Source organism: Rhinoderma darwinii, chromosome 13 (assembly GCF_050947455.1).
Source record: "Rhinoderma darwinii isolate aRhiDar2 chromosome 13, aRhiDar2.hap1, whole genome shotgun sequence".
In the NCBI taxonomy this organism is placed as follows: domain Eukaryota; kingdom Metazoa; phylum Chordata; class Amphibia; order Anura; family Rhinodermatidae; genus Rhinoderma; species Rhinoderma darwinii.
In genome coordinates this window covers 21,387,238-21,408,056 of record NC_134699.1, presented here as the reverse complement: position 1 = coordinate 21,408,056, position 20,819 = coordinate 21,387,238, and the positions used below count along the sequence as shown (strand labels likewise).

Sequence of the window (20,819 nt, the reverse complement as noted above, 5' to 3'; positions counted from 1 at the left end):
GACGACCAGGAATATGAAAATTTACGCACCGAAATTTTTGTTTCCTGCAGTCCGAAGGCAGCACAACTATATCCACCCCCCCAAAAAAATAAATCCTTTTGCTGCATAAAACACGTCTGGTTAATGTCTCCAGAGGGCTTTTATAGGGAGCCGGCTTGCCAATTTAATTGCTAATTAATCTGTTATCTTCTGTTCAATAGGGCTCAAGTGAAACTTAACCCTTCTGTGCTGCCTTCGGACTACAGAAAACAAAAATTTAGGTGAGTAAATTTTCATACTAATAATGCCCCCTAAGGCCTCTTTCACACACACACAATTTTTCTTGACTTTTAAACTACATCAAAGAACATATTTTTTTTCCTTGTCCTGAATTCTGGGAGCACGGTGCTTTGTGTCAAGGAGCCACATTCAAGCATCTCCGCGCCTGAAAACAACTATTTTGTAATATTTTTTTGCAATGTTTGAGTTTTTTTTTTCTTACCGATGTCTTCTCTGTTAGTTTTTTTGTGAGTAATGAATACTTCCGAATAGGATGGTGGCAGCTGTGGGGTTGTTTCTTCATTATAAGCCTGCATGTAATAAGATAATATACTATTATAGTTTATTGATTATTCATTCTTAGTACTAATTGTTTTTTTTTTCTTTTACCAAGCTCCGAATCCCCTGCTTCACATCCTAAATAAAAAAACAGACCCCCGACTCCATATAAACATATACAGTGCAGTTTATGGGACCATAATTATTGTCAAATTTTCTTGCCCATCTTCTGCCCTCCTGTACTAGTCAGCAAGGACAAGGCACCATGTGATGTGGCTACCTCATCCGATGGCTACAATATTTACCACTTGTAACGGTCCACAGCAGCCATTGGATGATGGGGCCATATGATGTGACATTACTATGGAAGCATTGTCACTTTCGTCAGTTCAAACTTGTTGTCACACCAGAACGTAGAAGGCCAGTGGCAGAGGACCTGGGAGAAATTTCTAGAATAAGCATATCGGGTTGGGAACATTTTTATAATACTGGCCAAGTTCCAGAGAACTCCTTGAAATGAAAAAGGAGCACAGAAAAATTAATCCTGAATTAAAGTAGAAAATTGAAGAAATCTGGAACATTAACATTGATGGCCTATTCTAAGGATAGCCTGTCAATGTTTGATTGGAGGTGGACCGCCGACAATCAACGCATTGAATGAGTCATGTATTGTGGGTGGTAGAGGACTCATGACCCCTTATTGTGTGGGGGGCCAGACAAAAGGAGGCCATAAAAAATGTAAAATGTCTCTGCCCGACACAGGCAAATGGTCAGGGAGCAGGAATTCTCTGTTAGGTCCATCAACTTCCACCATGTACGCTATTGAGTACATTTGGTAAACACCTGAGGAAGGCTTCAAAACTTCTTGTCAGAAGCACAGTGACCCACTCATTCTGATGGGGAATAATATGATTTTTATGCGGTCTCTTAGGCTTAAACCATATATTTAAAGTATAACCGCACTTTAAAAAAACTTTTGACATGTCATAGTGAAAGGTCAGAAGTTTTGATCAGTGGGGGTCCGAGCACTGAGGCCCTCACTGATTGCTAAAATGAAGCGGCAGATGTGCTCGGGTGAGCGCTGCGCCCCCTTAGTTTTTGATCAGCTTTTCTCAGAAATCAGAGTGAGCGGTGTACGGACTCATAGACTTTCTATTGAGCCCATACACCGCTCCAAGGAAAGCTGAGTAAAGCTGATCAAAAACGAAGCAGCACAACACTCACTAGAGCGCTTCTGCTGCTTCATTTTAGTGATCGGTGGGGGTATCAGTGCCTGGACCCCCAACGATCAATTTTTCTGACATGTCAGGTTTTTTTTTAAGAGTTTAGTTATACTTTAAGTGGGTCCATCAGCAAAGGAGAACAGAATACTAAATCGGACCAGAACATTTACACCTTATCTGAATTGAAGGACACCATGTTATGATTGTACAACACAGGAGCGTGTGACTAAAATTGTATACAAGGAGTGGGTTGTTGCCTTATCATAAGACTTTGCTCCTTGTACATTTCTGGTAATAATTTCCGAGATTAGTATGACTTCAAAAATGTGTCCCTTGGGGCTGGGTTTTAGTAATCTTAGATGTATCTGGGAGGGAAACGTTCTTAACAATATCTACAATACTTTCTGCTGAAGTCTATTAAAGGGCCTTGAGGGTTTTGTTTATTTGGCTACTTGCTACTGGGCCTCATAGAACCTTTCATTCAAAGCCCGTCAGATTACCATATAAAGGTCACAGTTACAGTTAATCATCAATAATGAAAAAAAAAACAGTAATAAAATTTTTCCTGAAGGTTGAAATGATTTAGTTTCATCAGATCTGATCCCTTTGGTTTCATAGACCTAACAGTTATTGGAACAAGGTCCCATTATTGGTCCTATTGTGATTATTGTATTTCTTTGTATAATATAGATGTAATTTAAAGCAGTCCATGAGAGGATCAAATGGGTTGTACGAGAGAAATTAGAAAAAAGATTGTTTAAATGGGCCTAAGATGTAATACCAAACAGCCCATGGACAAGAGTGGCGCTGTTTCATGAAAAACGCAGACTCTTTTTTTTCATACAACCATCTTAATAGTGTTCATAGGCCTGTGTGGCCTCTCCACAAAATTGTTTTGTTTTGCAAAAGGAACAGGTTCTTTGTGAACTATTAGGATTCTCCTCATAGGTGGGACTAATGCCTGTTCTCTAGTGTCCCTGTTTTTAATTGGAGAATCACAGAGATCTTGTTTGTCCTCACCTGACCCACTGTACGGCAATAAACTTTTATCTGTTATGGTAGGAAAACTAATTAAACCCATGACCCGTGCGATTGTATTCGCCATATCATTTTGGTAAGGAAAAAAAAACATATAAAGCTATGCTATAGTCACCAGTGCTTTATTAGGGACTTTTCATATATTTCTAGGACAAGTTACCTTCTTTGTAGTTTTGGCATCAACATGATGTGGGGTAGATGTTATTGGACGCGTTGCCTCTATCTTAATATTGGGTTGTGTGGTCTTGTCTTCGACCTCTGGTTCCGGTGGTCTAATAGAAGAAGCATGGTGCTCTGGCTGCACGTCTTCCTCCTCCACATCTGGTGTTCTAGCAGAAGGAGCTGGTGGTTCTGGTTGATGTTCCTCTTCCTCTCTAACTGGAGATGTGGTTAAAATAATGGAGCTTTCTGGATCACCTTCTTCTTTTACCTCCTCCACATCTAAAAGATCTTCCCAATCCTTAATTGTCCCCTGAGATTCTTTGAGGTCATTCCTTAAGTGCTCATTCTCCATCTTGGGTGTAGACATCTCAGTTGTTTTTGTCAGGGTTGTAGGTTGTTGTTTAGTGGTTGTAGTCTCTCGGACATCTTCAGGATGTTCTTCATGATTAAAGTTCTCTGACGGAGATGTCACTTTGAAATCATCCTCCCAGTCATCCTCCTCCAGGTCTGTGTCTGGGGAAATAATGTAAACTATAATAGTTACCTAAGACCAACTTTTCTAGGCTTCGTTCCAAGAGTAAATAAATGATCGTTGAGTCTGATGGTTTAAGCTAGCTTGGGTTTTCGTGACCTTAAAAGAACTGTCTGGTTTACAAAACCCATCTTGAAATATTCTATTAGGGCGTTCTGGGTTAATTAGAGGAGGTCCCTCATTCAGAACCTCCATCAATTTGCTAGAGCAGAGAGTGACTCCAATGACTCTCTCTCCCTCTAGCCTACCCTGGCATTACATGGACAGCCTATTGATATCAATGAACAGCCTTTATATCACCTGCGGTGGCCCTGCAGGAGAGTCGAACCCTTGCTGCCAGGTTACCTCGTAGGTTTAAGCTGTATGCGTATTGTCAAAAGAACCTTCTAAGCGGACAAACACTTTAAGCTTTGGTTAAATGGCAACTCAAGCTCCCCTAAGGTAATATGGAGGTAGACTACACATCTGCAACCCTATGTAACATAAACTATTGGTGGTTCCATTTTCGTTTAGAGGTGTACCCAAAACAAAAATTAAATTTTTCCATTGTTCTGCCAACGTCGTAACACATTGCATGGACAAAGTTTGTTCACTCCAGCTGACTCCTCCACCACATAGTACAGAGATAACTGACAAGTAAAATCTTATCATGGGCTCATGAGATCCACACATTATATACAGTTTTAAAGGTTCCTAAATATTGGACCCTTCAGAAAAGAGAATTAGAGTGTAACGCTGGCGGCAGGACCCGTTCCTGGCGGCGGTTCCTGCTGCTGGATTTCGTACCTCCTCCGGCGCCCTTCCTCTTTCCCAGCCCACCAGCATATGCTGATGTCCTCTGCTTTCGGTCGCAATGTCCCTAGTGCATGTGCTCCGGCCGCCTTTTAAAGGACCAGCATGCGCAATATTCTAAGTTCTCTTACCCAATCCCTGTTGCCCCCAGGACTATTTAAGGCACCTCCACTATCCACCTGGTGCCTGCATAACATTGGAACAACCTAGTTGTATCCTGCAAAGGTTCCTGTGGGCATCTGATTCCAGTCCCACTATTCTATCTGTTGTCAGCCTGTATCCATTTAACCGCTACCAGCATATATCCAGTCCGCTAATTCTGTTTGTTGTCAGCCTGTATCCAGTTATCCGCTACCGGGCTGTGTCCAGCTATCCGCTACCAGCCTGTGTCCAGTCATCCGCTATCCACCCATGTCCAACAATCCATCATCATCTTCCTGCTAGTCTGCGTCCTACTGACGGTGTCAAGCATGACGCTTCAATCCATCACAATAACATCTGCCAGTGTCTATTCTTGGTCCGCTGGGCCACCAGCTACTCTGCCAGGACCACCTCAAGAGGTAGCGACCTGGTAGCCTCCCCACAGCAAAGACCAGATCCCTGTATAGGGATTAAATGGTGAAGACCGGGGAGGCTATTTAGATAACGCCTTTAGAGGTGGCCCCAAGCCAAACCGGTGGAACAGCCCATGGGGGTCCATAACCTGCTAGTCGTAACATAGGGTAGAGGAACTAACTAATATTTATATATTGTTATATTGTACTGACCAAACTACATCTAAAATGTTTTATATTTTTTATGAAAATAGCTGTAATGATCATTCATTGCAGATACCAGGGTCAACTCAACATAATCTTGGGCCTCAACATCAATAATGGGGAATCTCTAGACCTCATCCTGTCGATTGATGCATCTGTCCACTTCAATAGAGATTTTATATGACAACGTTCTGGTGTAACTGTATCCATCAGTAATATCTATACCCTTCATGTTCCCATTCCTTACCTGCAATGTTACGTAGGGTTGTGGTTTCCTGCTTCTCATTGTTGCCACGAAATATCAGCCACTGTGCCTGTCCAGGTAGTAGCGGACCTTCCAGTATAAAGAGCAGCAGCAGTAGTATAGTCCTGTAGCCCATTCCTGCCATTGCAGGTAAGGGGAAGGCTGATTTCCAGATACTCCAAACCCTGTTGTCCTATACCCGAGAACAGACTTCTTTCTTAGCTGAATACAACATGACTCTCTTAATAACCTTTGCACTTGGTGCTCTTATCTTTCTGAAGACATTAACAGCACACACCCAGAGTTCACCCTTCATCAGCTCAGACAATAGGATGGAAATGGAGCCCATTCCTCAGGTGTCCTTATTTACATTTCCAGTTAATGCGCATCTGCAGTACTGTATAGAAGAGTGAGGATTTTAAGGGGTATTACAGTTTTAGCATTGTATGATGCAAAGTTATAAAATTTTAATTTATTCAACTAATCTCAGTTTTCAAGATCTGTTCTGGCCATGAGATAGTTACCCAGGAGTATTATGCCAGGCTGACCATGTATACGAATGTCATGGTGTTACATGTGTCTAAATTTAAAGGGTCAACATATTTACATTGAACCCCTTTTTTACTTACTTTTATAATCTCTGGGATTATTACCTTTCTCAAGATAAGGGGCACCAAATCCTCGTTCTCTGCGGAAGACCCAGGTAGCATTGCAAAATCCCTCTCCATAGAGATGAAGGAGAGTGTCAGAAAAAGCTGAATGAGAGGGATTTGGGGCCCCTCATTCTCGCCAATGGTGGGGGTCCCAGTGGCCAGAGCCCCACCTAATTCACTTTTATAACTTGTTGTGGGACTACCGCTTTCATTTATTTTTCACAGAATACTAGCTACCATAAATAGTGCCTGTATTCAGCCGCTTTGCAGGGTTATCATCAGAATCACTGCTGCTGGTCCCATGTAGTGGCGTCAACATGCGGCCGAATCAATGCTCATTTTCGATGGCCAATGGCCACCGATTTGGCCGGTAATACCCAGCAAAATCATACTCGACTGCATGGGAAGCCGCTCTGTGGGACAATTACTAATTATACAATTGCCTAATACAAACAATAAAATGGGTGTAAACCATTTAAATAAAAAGTTCTTCTAAATATTACAGCGCACATAGGTATATCCGCCATAACGTGACTCCAGTAGTTCTACAATTTGTGCTTTTGGTGGTTAATTTCCTATGATCAAGTTGTTTTTATAGTCATGATTGAAATAACCACTAGATGGCATCAGCATATTGTCTTACTCTGCGCTCATACATACTGAATAGTATACAGCACTTCAGAAGAGAGTTCTGTCTACTTTAGGCTTCGTTCACATCTACGTTGGGACTCCGTTCATGGGTTCTGTCGGCCCTTTCCATCAGGGGAACCCATGAACGGAATCAAATTGAAACAAACGGAAACCATAGGTTTCCGTTTGCATCACCATTGATTTCAATGGGGACGGATCCAGCGCAAATAGTTTCCGTTTGTCACCGTTGTGTGAGGTTTCCGTAGTTTTGATGGCATCAATAGCGCAGTCGACTACGGTATTGTTTATACGACAGTGCTTCTCCATTACAGGCTACATTGCTATACTAAAACCTTGTGTCTGCCCCAGTAGAATCTATTTGCACCTTGTGGATAGATTATAGCATAATATTGTAATAGGTAATTTATCTGCATTGATATGTTACAGTTGTTTGCTTTGGACAATCCCCTATTGTTAGAAGAGAATAAGATGATCACAAGGTTTCCTGTTGCGTTTACTTGTAAACATGGCAGCAAGTGTTTAATTCCCCTTTAAGTGCCACCAAAGTGGAAATGAGCCAATTACATGGTACCCATTAAAATCATGTAATGTATGGGCATGCAGGACGTCCAAAGAGAGAGACTCTTTGTAGCCACGTTTAGCTCCAACTTAATGAAGGTCTCAATCAAGAGACCCCCCACCTTAATGAGTCCACTAAAAGACCTTAAATGCAACACACATCCCTTCAATCCTGCAGACCTCTGGGGCAGTAACCACACCATAAGGCTGGATTCTCACGTTGCAGTCAAAATTAGGTTTTCTGCCTTGAATTGCAATAAAATAATTTTGATGCGACCTTGCGCCGTTTTGACCGCGACGGGAGAACCCAATATAAGGATTCACATGTAACCCATCCCCATCTCCAGCATTACTTCCTGAACCGAAATGAATTTAGGCCTGCAATCATCTACCTTATTTGCTGAGATTCTCCTTAAAGGGGAACCCAGACATCTATTGCGGATTCCTGATAAACATCATAAAAGACTATGGGGGTCTCACCTTGTGAACCCCCACCTATTGATTGAACAGGGGTCCCAAGTGGTTGGTGGCAGCTGATAAAGAATGACAGAGAAGGCTGAGCAAGCATTTGCCTGCAGCCACCACTAGGGGGAGCTCACGACATAGAGATTTGTACTTCTTCCATTGGCTTCAATAGTAGCTGTATAAAGCCTTGCACTTAGGTCCCCATATGGTCGTCCCTATGGTGGTTGCAGGCAACCAGAGTTTTATCATTTACTATATTGTGATTTGGAGCTTTTTACGTGAAAACTGGAGCTTTAACCCCTATAAAGTTGTGTTTCAAAATGACAGCGGATGTTAATGTATATAAAAAAGTAGTACATTTCTTAATGCTCTTATTGGGGTTCAGGGTCAATTCTAAGTTTTGCTATGGGGCTCCTGGTCAAAGCTAATGTAACCTAACCCAATAGGACTATATTAAAGTCTTATTCTGAGGTTAGTCTATAGCAGTCCGCTTGGTCAATAATGGCTGAGATACCACATGTGTAGTGCTGCTGCAATGGCTGTTGATGGCAGGCATATGGACTTGAGCACCAACCTATATAGGTAATTTCTAATTAGGGTGTAGAAACACAAGCATTAAAGGGTGTTTGCCACAATTAACATTTATTACCTATCCACAGGATAGGTGATAATTGTATGATCGCTGGGAGCACCGACACTAGGACCCCCACCTCACTGCCGCTCCATTCAATGTCAATGGGGCTGATGGAGACAGCCGAGTTCAGTGCTCGGCTGTTTTGGTCATTCACATAGACTTTGTATTCAAAATCCTCCTTACTGCGATCGTAATCATCCCTCCTTACATACGATCAAGGAACAATAAGAGTCCCAGCGTGGTGGTGGGTCCCCCAGTGGTCATACATTTATCACCTATACTGCCGATAGGTGATAAATGTTAATTGCGGGAAAACCCATTTAAAGGTGTTGTCGAGAATTAGAAAAATTAGTCTGCTTTCTTCCAAAAACAGCCCCTATTTATCCATGTTCTGTGTCTGGTATTGTAGCTCAGCTCTATTGAAGTGAATGGAGCTGGGCTGCAATACTACTCACAACCTGTGGACACGTGTGGCACTGTCTTGGAAGAAAACAGCTATGTATTTCCATTTCTGGACAGCCCCTTTAACACACTACAGAGACCATAACACAACCTTGCAATGTGTGCTAAACATCACTGTACACATGTAAATATAGGGTGTGACTATGGACATATCATCACAACCTTCTATTGCAAAAACTGGTGAAGGGGTTAATACAATATACTATATTACAATATACTTCGATTGCTGCTCGAAATATTAACATTTATTTTATTAATAAATTGCATTAAATATATATTAGATCTAAATATTATTATAGTAATTTTTGTTTGCTATCAAAACATACTTCTATTGTTACAACATATTAGGATTATTGAGAATTTTAAAACATATATATATGTGTACATATAATATTTGGATGGGGGTACTGTGTGTTTATATAGAATACATGTCAGGGAAAATTGCAGCTTAGCCTATTTACTTCAATGGAGCTGAGCTGCAATACCAGACACAACCCATGGACAGGTGTGGTGCCGTTTCTAGAGGAAAGCAGTCATGTTTTTCCAATCCTTGACAACCCCTTTAAATAGTATCAGACTGCTTATTTGCAAGGAGATTTTCGACATGTTGAAATATTAAGCCAAATGATCACGCCTAACTATAGAAATGTGTAACAATGAATAAGTAGCAAATGAATCTTAGAACTCATATTTATTAGCAAAGAATAAATTACAAGCATCATTTATGTCCGAAACATAAATGTGTAGAATAAAATGACATTTTTATACTTAGTATAAACATTATGTAGTTCTCACTAAGACACTTATTAGGCATTGCAATTAAAAAGTTACTATGCGGAATCATAAGGATATAGGAAACCTCCTCATCCAGTTCCATGTCTTCAGTTCTCAATGTCCACTGGAGCTTGTAAAGCCAGCTTTGTTATGGGGTCACCAGTAGCCATGGGCCCACGCCAACTATCCAGACAGCAGCATGCTTTGATTGTCATGTAGTAAAAGTATATGCACCGTTACTTGGCTTAAAAGTTGGCAAAAGGAGCTGATGTTGCCCACAGGATATTTGTCCAAATACACATGGTGCCAAGTCTAGGCATTAGATGCTTTCATCATTAGAACGGTTTGTTCTTCTGAAACTGTTTTACCAAATTGGTGAGGACCTCCAGCCCCTCAACAAGTCCATCCCCAGAGGCGGCACAACAGCCCTGGACATGCCACTGGTGTCCTTTCATCTTCGTCAGTCCCAATGACTCCGCTAGCTCCATGGGCTTCCTGGCACCTGGAAGATCTTGCTTATTGGCCATCACCACAAATGGGACTTCTCTCATCTCATTATTTTCCATGATGGCGATGAGCTCTTCCCTGGCCTCCTGAAATCTCTCAGGGTCAGCACTGTCCACCACAAAAACCAGCCCATCCGTGTTCATAAAGTAATGCTTCCACAGGGCTCTGATCTTGGTCTGACCGCCTACGTCCCACACGGTGAAGGTGACATTCCGGATGGGTTCCACAGTCTCGACGTTGAATCCGATGGTGGGGATTGTAGTGACTGTCTCATTCAGCTTCAATTTATATAATAAAGTTGTTTTTCCAGCAGCATCAAGACCCAAAAGCAAGATCCGAGCTTTGGTTCCGGCGAAGTTCAGAAGGGTTTGGTAGAGGCTGCTCAGGAGACCACCCATATCTGCTGCAGAAGATGTTCCTCTCTGTAAGGATCTCTTTGCTCTGGAGTAGGTTGCTGTGTATGCTTCATGAAAGCTCTCCTACTATATATACAGTGATCTATTAATGGCAAACCCATAAAACCTAGCAACCACGGACGCTCTCAAAGAATTTCCTGGTTGATCTGTCACTCTGTGCTGTGTTGGAACTTTTCTCTACAACCAGTTCTTACATTGTCAGTAGTGAGAGAAGCACAGGAAGTGATGTCACTGCAAAGCCCATAATGTCACTGTAAACATAACCAATACTAATAAAGCTGGGCAATTTAAGGCAAGGGCTACACGTCGACATATGGTCGCAGGAGAGTCGTGGGATTACCGCAACGGTGATTCAACCTCAATGTTTACCTGTGGGAAACAAGTCGCGGGCGTTATATTCTTTAACCTTTTGTCTAATATCCACAGCCGTAGTTTATATTTTTATTGTTTATGTTTTAATTTTTTTATTTTGTGGCGGATGGTTATCTTCATATTTTTTATGTTATATTCTGCTACTTTACCTCTGTATATTGAGTCCTTCTGCATAGGGGTAATGTTTTGTACCTTATTTTTTTAAAGCAAACTTTCAAAAATACCTTTGAAACATATTCTTTAACATTTTAATGTACGGCACGTGGTCCTGGGCTATAAATGTAAAGATACTGCGCTGGTTTAAAGCACATGTTCCTTTAATCTAACAGGGGCAGGTTAAGTACATGGCTGTCAGAGACGGCCGGGGACGCTGAGGAGACCCTGTTTCAGCTTGCAGAATGCTCTATGATAGCTATGTAGTGGAAAGAGGCAGAGGAAATGCAGCTCCTTCTATTGGAAACGGTGATCACGTGCTCGATGCCTGTGAAGGAGACATCAGTGATACAATACCGGAAAAAGACAGGACTCAGAATACAAAAAACTTCACTGCAACTATATATATTCATTCATCACAATGACTTCTGCATCATTACTTACACTATGATGATTTTTTAATATTGCCCTCTGTCCCCAATGTCACATATATTATTGTGATTATTATTAAAAAATAATAATATTTACATAAACATTTTACCCTGATTATAGATGTAATATTATATACAATATAACATTCTTTTAATAAGCGTCTCATCACTTTTTTACACTTTTCAATTTTTGGAAATATACATCTGAATTATATCAATTATATTATATTCTTTAAAAAAAATATTGGAGTAATTTATTAAGAACTCCATGCCAGTTTTCTGGTGTAGACAGACACAATTTGCACAAAAACTTAGTTTTTGTGAATTTTCCATTCTTACGGCACCTACCCTACTATCCATGTGCCAACAAATTTACTATAATTTACGCCAAAAGCAGGTGTAAATTACAGCAAAAATTACGCCAGCTCATAGCACGGAAAGCCAGAGAAGCGCCTAATTTATTAAAAGGCGTGCGGATCTTATTAAATTAAGCGCATTTGTCTCCTGCGTAATATATATTAAAACTGGCGTGAATATATAAGTACAGTGAAGGAAATAAGTATTTGATCCCTTGCTGATTTTGTAAGTTTGCCCACTGTCAAAGTCATGAACAGTCTAGAATTTTTAGGCTAGGTTAATTTTACCAGTGAGAGATAGATTATATAAAAAATAAAAAAGAATATCACATAGTCAAAATTATATATATTTATTTGCATTGTGCACAGAGAAATAAGTATTTGATCCCCTACCAACCATTAAGAGTTCAGCCTCCTCCAGACCAGTTACACGATCCAAATCAAGTTGGTGCCTGCATTAAAGACAGCTCTTACATGGTCACCTGTATAAAAGACTCCTGTCCACAGACTCAATTAATCAGTCTGACTCTAACCTCTACAACATGGGCAAGACCAAAGAGCTTTCTAAGGATGTCAGGGACAAAATCATAGACCTGCACAAGGCTGGAATGGGCTACAAAACCATAAGTAAGACGCTGGGTGAGAAGGAGACAACTGTTGGTGCAATAGTAAGAAAATGGAAGACATACAAAATGACTGTCAATCGACATCGATCTGGGGCTCCATGCAAAATCTCACCTCGTGGGGTATCCTTGATCCTGAGGAAGGTGAGAGCTCAGCCGAAAACTACAAGGGGGGAACTTGTTAATGATCTCAAGGCAGCTGGGACCACAGTCACCAAGAAAACCATTGGTAACACATTACGCCGTAATGGATTAAAATCCTGCAGTGCCCGCAAGGTCCCCCTGCTCAAGAAGGCACATGTACAGGCTTTAGGTTGTCTACATGTACAGGCCTGTCTGAAGTTTGCAAATGAACATCTGGATGATTCTGAGAGTGATTGGGAGAAGGTGCTGTGGTCAGATGAGACTAAAATTGAGCTCTTTGGCATTAACTCAACTCGCCGTGTTTGGAGGAAGAGAAATGCTGCCTATGACCCAAATAACACCGTCCCCACTGTCAAGCATGGAGGGGGAAACATTATGTTTTGGGGGTGTTTCTCTGCTAAGGGCACAGGACTACTTCACCGCATCAATGGGAGAATGGATAGAGCCATGTACCGTCAAATCCTGAAGTGACAACCTCCTTCCCTCCACTAGGACATTAAAAATGGCTCGTGGCTGGGTCTTCCAGCACGACAATGACCCGAAACATACAGCCAAGGCAACAAAGGAGTGGCTCAAAAGGAAGCACATTAAGGTCATGGAGTGGCCTAGCCAGTCTCCAGACCTTAATCCCATCGAAAACTTATGGAGGGAGCTGAAGATCCGAGTTGCCAAGCGACAGCCTCGAAATCTTAATGATTTACAGATGATCTGCAAAGAGGAGTGGGCCAAAACTCCATCTAACATGTGTGCAAACTTCATCATCAACTACAAAAAACGTCTGACTGCTGTGCTTACCAACAAGGGTTTTGCCACCAAGTATTAAGTCTTGTTTGCCAAAGGGATCAAATACTTATTTCTCTGTGCACAATGCAAATAAATATATATAATTTTGACAATGTGATTTTCAGTTTTTTTTTTTTAATATAATCTATCTCTCACTGGTAAAATTAACCTAGCCTAAAAATTCTAGACTGTTCATGTCTTTGACAGTGGGCAAACTTCCAAAATCAGCAAGGGATCAAATACTTATTTCTTTCACTGTATGCTTGGACTCATACTTGCAGCACTGGCTGCACGCCGAAAGTATAAGTTCTAAATACTCAACTACTTAAAGAGGTTCTCCAGGACTTTTGTATTGATGGCCTATCCTATGTATTGCAAATATTAAAATTCGCGGTAAAATTCCCACAACAGAATGAGCATACTGCAGATTTAAAGTCTGCAGCATGCTCTGATTTCCACTTGGAATTTTTCTGGTACATGTGGATGAGGTTTTGAAAACCCCAACTACATGTTTTGTGCTGTAAATTGCTGCAGGAATCTGCAGCATACTCGCCACGTCTGGACCTAGCCTAAGGGTGTGGTCACCCATCCGCACCAAAATCCATCTAAAATCCGCTCTCGGCCTCCGATTGATATCAATGGGAGATCCGTGTGGCAGTTTGAACAATGTAGAATTTTTTGTTGCGGATTTTAATTCTGCATCAATAAGTGATATGTCACTTAGTGACATAGATTCATTGTGGAAAATCCGGTGGATTTCTACAAGCGGATTAGTCCCATTTATTAATCACTTTGCGGGTTAACCGCACATCACTGGAAATCCGTGTAAAAAATCTGCGGATTTGTGCTGCGGATTTACTTTGAAATCTGCATTGGATTTTTCTGCCTCTAATTCCATCGTGTGAGCATAGCCTTAGAGAAAGAACGTCTTGTTCTTCTTTCACTAAAGAAGTAAGAACCTCTGTCCCTTCCACAAGACCATTACCAGTGATGGCACAACAACCTTTCAATATGCCATTGGTGTTTCTCTATCTTCGTCAGCCACAATTCCTCTGCAAGCACCTTTGGTCGCCTGGCCCCGGGAAAATCTTGCTTATTGGCCAGCACCAAGAACTGGACACCTCTTGAATCATTTTCTTTCATGATGGCATTAAGCTGGCCTGCAGAAAAGTCTCTGGGTTGGCATTTTCTACCTCAAAGATAATTTAATCTCCTGCTTAGGCCCACACCCATGGCTGAAGTAGATGTTCTTCTTGGTCAGTCCTGTAGGCATTCTCTTGGTCTGGTTTATGTAGAGGTCTATGTTGATTTCAACCTCCTATTGTTTTATATTTTTTTATTCTTTCACTGACCAAGCCTTCCTGTAACCTGCCCAGGAAAAGTCATAAACTGGATTTTACTGCTTGCTCTGTGCTGCAAGCGTTTTCCTAAACAAACTTTCTATGTGACATAATATTTGCTGGACTGGTGCACAATGCAGGAATTTCCTGTTTGCTCTGTCACTTTCTGCTGTGCTGGAAGATTCCTCTAAACCTGTGCTGACCTAGCAACTGGTGACGTGATTGAAAGTGACTACAAGGAAGAGCTGAAACGTGAAAGACTAGAGATTCAGTTCTAAGGGTATGTGCACACGATAGCAGGCATTTACGTCTGAAAAGACAGACTGTTTTCAGGAGAAAACAGCTGCCTCGTTTCAGATGTAAATGCTCCTCCTCGCATTTTGCGAGGCTTGTCTGACAGCCGTAAATTTTGAGCTGTGCTTCATTGAGTTCAATGAAGAACGGCTCAAATTACGTCTGAAAGAAGTGTCCTGCACTTCTTTTGCCGAGGCTGTATTTTTACGCGTCGTCGTTTGACAGCTGTCAAACGACGATGCGTAAATGACAGGTTGTCTGCACAGTACGTCGGCAAACCCATTCAAATGAATGGGCAGATGTTTGCCGACGTATTGTAGCCCTATTTTCAGACGTAAAACGAGGCATAATACGCCTCGTTTACGTCTGAAAATAGGTCGTGTGAACCCAGCCTTACTCTTTCCGGGAAATCTCGGTGACAATTATATGCCCCTATAATAGTTCCCCCAAAGGTTGCCAGCCATCTTTTCCCATCTCCTTCCTAGGAGACGCCAGAGCTCACTTCCGGTCTGCTGTGTCCCGTAGGGTGTGCATGCACGCTCGTACCCGGCCTTAAAGGGCCAGCGCACGCACAAAGGAAATCGTCATCATCATCAACTGCCATGATTTCCTGGTCTATAAGAAGGCCCGAGGCCTTCTGATCCTTGCCTGAGCGTTGTCTTGCAAATGGTCCCTTAGTGTTTCCCGTTCCAGTTGTTACCCGTGCTTGTTACCTGTTCCTGTTTCCCGTGCTGTGCCTATAGTATCGAGTCTTGCCACGTCCTGTGTCATCTGCCTCGTCTGGAGGAATCCGCCACGTCCGGAGGAATCCGCCACATCTGGCGCAACCTGCGGCACCTGTGTCATCCGCCACGTTTGGCGTTATCTGCTGCACCCATCTCCATCAGTGCCAGAGCTGCGGCCACTGTCTGGACTATCCAGGTACCCTTGTGCGGGACATTGTACTGCTGGGGTTTCCTGTTGTTTGAGCAGCTGCCTCCCTGCTACGGCGGTACGGCCTAGTGGGTCCACTAACCCACTTTGTGACAGTACGCTCAGGCCATGGACCCCGCTGGTCAACCTGAGACCTTGACGACCCAAGCCATGCTGGCCGAGATGGAGGATCTCCAGTCACGACAAGACCAACTCCTCCTGTCGGTGAATGCCATAGCCCATCAGCTGCTTGTTCCTACCACAGTCGTCACCGCACCCATTCCTGCTGTTCCTCCTGCTACACTTCCTGTCTGTACCGGTACCAATCCCCTGTGTTTCTTGCCGCTACCCCCACGCTATGACGGAGATCCGAGGTCCTGCAGGGGATTTTTGAATCAGTGTCTGATCCACTTCAGACTACATGCCAGGTCCTTCTCTTTGGATGACGTCAGGATCGCCTTCTTCATCTCTCTCCTTACTGGTAAAGCCCTGGCATGGGCTAATCCTCCGTGGGAACATCAGGGACCAGAGACCCGTGACTTGCAGTGCTTCTTACAGACCTTCCGCTTGATCTTTGAGGAACCTGGGAGAGTTTCTTCGGCTGCTGCATCCTTGCTGACCCTACATCAGGGAGACCTCTCCGTGGGCGAGTATGCATTTTGTTCCGTATCCTGGCTGCTGAATTGACCTGAAACAACGAGGCTTTGCTGGCCGTATTCTGGCAGGGACTGTCTTCAGGGATCAAGGACGAGCTGGCTGCTCGCGATCTGCCATCTACCCTGGACGATCTTATCCTACTCGCCTCCCGGGTTGACATGAGGATCCAGGAGCGTTCCCAAGAGGTTCTCCGGGAGAGAGAACTTCCTAGGCTGGATTCTACTTTTCAGCAATCCTCCTCAGTCGTCCCACCAGAGGATCCGATGCAGAGTAACTATGTCAAATTGTCTACCCAGGAGAAACAACGCAGTCGCACTTCTGGACTTTGTCTGTATTGAGGCCTCGGAGGCCATATTGTGCGTCTGTATCCCCAGAGGCTAGAGAGACCCCATTGCCTAGGACTGATTGGAGAGACAACCCTAGATGGAACGGTACCTAATAAAGCATTCTGTTCCAAGATGACTATTCCTGTGACCCTAGTATCAGACGCATCAAGTTTCTGCCTATCTTGACTGTGGTTCTGCTGCAAACTTCATCCAGAAAGAGCTTGTGGATCATCTTCAGTTGCCCACAGTTCCCCTAGAGACGTCTTTGGCTGTTGCCTCAGTTAATTGACTGCCTCTGCCTGATCCCATAGTTTCTAAAACCAAGCCGTTGAAGCTCCAGGTTGGAGTCCTTCATTTTGAACTAATTTCTTTCCTTGTTTTACCCAAGGCCATCAATCCTGTTCTGCTCGGCCTGCCTTGGCTTGGACTGGAATTCTGGAGAGGTTCTCCAATGGGGCTCCAAGTGCCATGGTCGTTGTCTGTTGCAGATCCATCCTGTCAAGCCTCCTCTGCCTCAGTCTTTGGCGGGACTGCCTCCCCAGTTTGCTCAGTATGCAGATGTTTTCAGCAAAAGGGAGGCTGAGACGCTGCCTCCACATCGGACTTATGACTGCCTCATTGAACTGGTTCCTAATGCCTCTCTCCCCCGTGGTCGAGTATATCCTCTCTCCTTGCCAGTGTCTCTATCCATGTCGGCCTATATCAAGGAGAATCTGGAGAGGGGTTTCATACGAAAGTCTTCCTCCCCGGCCAGGGCTGGATTCTTCTTCGTTAAAAAGAAGGATGGATCCCTTCAAACCCTGCATTGACTACCGTGGTCTCAACCAGATCACAGTCAGGAACAAATACCCATTGCCACTTATATCTGAGCTGTTTGATCGCATACGAGGAGCCAAACTTTTTTCTAAACTAGACCTGCAGGGGGCTTATAATCTAGTCTTCGCAGGGGTGATGAATGGAAGACGGCATTTAACACCCGGACGGGCACTACGAATACCTAGTGATGCCCTTCGGACTGTGTAACGCTCCCGCAGTGTTTCAGGAGTTCGTTAATGATATCTTCCGAGATCTCCTCTATGTCTGTGTTGTTGTTTATCTCGATGATATTTTGATTTTCTCCCCAGATCTGACAACTCATCGGAGGCATGTCCGTCAGGTTCTACTACGATTAAGGGAGAATCATTTATACGCCAAGCTGGAGAAGTGCGTCTTTGAGAAAAGTTCTCTGCCCTTCCTGGGCTACATTATCTCGGATCAAGGTCTCAAGATGGATCCTGAGAAAATGAAAGCTGTCCTGGAGTGGCCACGTCCTCAAGGCTTAAGGGCCATACAGCGGTTCCTGTTATTCGCCAATTTCTACCGGCAGTTTATTCCTAACTTCTCTTCTCTGACAGCTCCCATACCCTTACCAAGAAGGGTGCGAACGCCAAGGTGTGAACTCCAGAGGCAGAGTCCGCATTTATTAGCCTCAAGAAAGCCTTCACTTCAGATTCGATCCTCCATCATCCTGACGTATCTCGGCAGTTCTCACTGGAAGTGGACACTTCCTCTGTTGGTGCAGGTGCACTTCTGTTCCAGAGGAGCTCCAAAGGAAAGGCAGTAGTATGTGGCTACTACTCAAGACTTTTTTCTTCTGCTGAGCGCAATTACTCTATTACGCAATTACTCTATTGGAGATCGGGAGCTGCTGGCCATCAAATTGGCTCTGGAGGAGTGAAGACCTCTTCTAGAGGGCGCTGCTCACCCCATCCTGATCTTCACCGACCACAAAAACCTTACCTACCTTCAGTCTGCACAACGACTGAATCCCCGTCAAGTCAGGCTCTTCACCCGTTTCCATTTTGTGCTCCACTACCGTCCCGCGGACAAGATTGTGAGCGCCGATGCCCTGTCCAGATCGTTTGAGACAGAAGTCACGGTGGAGTCCCTTCAGACTATCATAGACCCGTCCTGCATTGTCACTGCTAATTCTCTGCATGTTAGAGACATCCCTCCTGGGAGGACTTTTGTTCGGTTGGCAGACAGGAGAAGAATTCTCCACTGGGGACACAATTCTAAACTGGCTGGGCACGCTGGTGTCCGTAAAACCCGAGACCTGATTGCTCGTCACTTTTGGTGGCCCACGCTACCTAAAGATTTTCTGGACTTTGTCTCTTCTTGCACGGTGTGTGCCTCTAACAAAGTTACTCACTCCAAGCCTGCCGGCCTGCTTCAACCTCTGCCTGTACCCAATGCCCCCTGGCAGCACATTGCAATGGACTTTGTCGCAGACCTTCCCCCCTCAGCAGGATGCAACATCATCTGGGTGGTGGTAGACCGGTTCTCTAAGATGGCACATTTTATCCCGCTGACCGGCCTACCTTCTGCTCCTCTTCATTCTACACATCTTTCGCTTGCATGGCTTGCCTCTACACATTGTGTCCGAAGGGGGGTTCAGTTTACTTCAAAGTTCTGGAGAGCCTTCTGTAAACTCCAGGATGTGAGATTGGACTTTCCCTCAGCTTATCACCCCCAGTCCAATGGGCAAGTTGAGAGGATCAACCAGATCATGGAGAATTATCTCCGCCATTTCATCTCTTCACAGCACGATAACTGGGTACAGCTTCTTCCATGGGCCGAGTTCTCATACAACAACCACACAAGTGAGTCCATCACTTCGACTCCATTTCACATTGTGTACAGTCCACATCCTAGAGTCCCTCTCCCAGTGTCGACCACATCTCAAGTACCCGCTGCTGACTCTGCTTATGGGGACTTTTTGCAAATCTGGCAACAGACCCGGTCCTCTATTTTACTGGCAGTCGATCGCATGAAGCGAAAAGCAGATACTAGGAGAAGAGAGCCGCCTCAGTATCTTCCGGGGACTAAAGTCTGGCTGTCCTCTCGGAACATTCGCTTGAAGGTACCCTCATACAAGTTTTCTCCCAGGTTCCTTTGTCCTTTCGAGATTCTGCAACAGATAAACCCTGTCTCCTATAAGCTGCGGCTGCCTCCTACCCTCAGAATCCCCAACTCCTTTCATGTGTCCCTCCTGAAGCCAGTGGTCCTAAACCACTACAGCAAGACTTCTATTTTCACAGTTGCTCCCAGCGGTTCTTCTGATATATTCGAGGTGAGGGAGAACCTGGACTGCAAGAGGGTAGAAGGAAGGACTTTCTATTTGGTGGACTGGAGAGGGTCTGGTCCTGAGGAGAGGTCCTGGGAGCCAGAAGAGAACCTCAGTGCCCCTGCACTTATTAAGAAATTCCTCTCTCGAACTGGCCCCAAGAAGAGGTAATAGGGGGGATACTGTAGCGTCCATGGAGGTTACTCACCCCCGATGCCCGCAGCCATGGATCCGTGAGCGCTGGTCCCCATCTCCTTCCTAGGAGACTCCAGCGCTCACTTCCGCTCTGGTCTGCTTTGTCCCGGGAGTCGGACCCCGCCAATCAGCTTCAGCAGACAGGGATATTAATCTTACCCTCCTCTTTAGCCTCGGCAGAAGTTCTGCCCTGACTCTATCCAGGATCATGATGTTGTGCGCGGCGCATAGCGTTGTGACGTCATGCGCTGCGCACAGCGCTGTGACGTCAGGACCTCCGCTGCGATTCCGGAACCAGGACGGTAAGTACTGTCAGTTACTATAGTAACAGGGGCCCGCGGCGCAAGTTACTATAGTAACTTTTTATTGATGTGGTGCGGGGGGCCGTGGGCCCCCTGGCTTCAGGGCCCAGTCGCAAGTGTGACTGCTGCGATCCCTATAGCTACGCCACTGGTCTCAATCAAGAGACACCCCACCCTCTAGACTCTGTCACCACATTATAAGTGGCCTATATTGTACATGATGTGATCGGTGCTGTAATGTAGATTACAGCAGTGTTTTTTATTTAGAAAAACGATCATTCTTGACGGAGTTATGACCTACAATATTTGGATGGGGGTACTGTGTGTTTATATAGAATACATGTCAGGGAAAATTGCAGCTTAGCCTATTTACTTCAATGGAGCTGAGCTGCAATACCAGACACAACCCATGGACAGGT

At 44.1% G+C, this 20,819-nt stretch overlaps 1 protein-coding gene and 1 long non-coding RNA gene across 2 annotated transcripts in view; one reads left to right on the top strand and one right to left on the bottom strand.

Moving 5' to 3' along the window:
* The window catches only part of LOC142666847 (uncharacterized), a 106,236-nt gene extending 94,809 nt beyond the window's left edge, over positions 1 to 11,427 (top strand). The window contains exon 4 of the long non-coding RNA XR_012851743.1: positions 11,108 to 11,427. This is a non-coding gene — a long non-coding RNA (uncharacterized LOC142666847). The remainder of the gene's footprint in view (positions 1 to 11,107) is intronic.
* Positions 9,386 to 10,594, bottom strand: LOC142666110 (uncharacterized). The gene has a single exon (XM_075846041.1). It carries the CDS (start codon positions 10,386 to 10,388, stop codon positions 9,819 to 9,821), a length of 570 nt encoding a protein of 189 aa, XP_075702156.1. The 5' UTR covers positions 10,389 to 10,594; the 3' UTR covers positions 9,386 to 9,818.
* Positions 11,428 to 20,819: the final 9,392 nt, after the last annotated feature.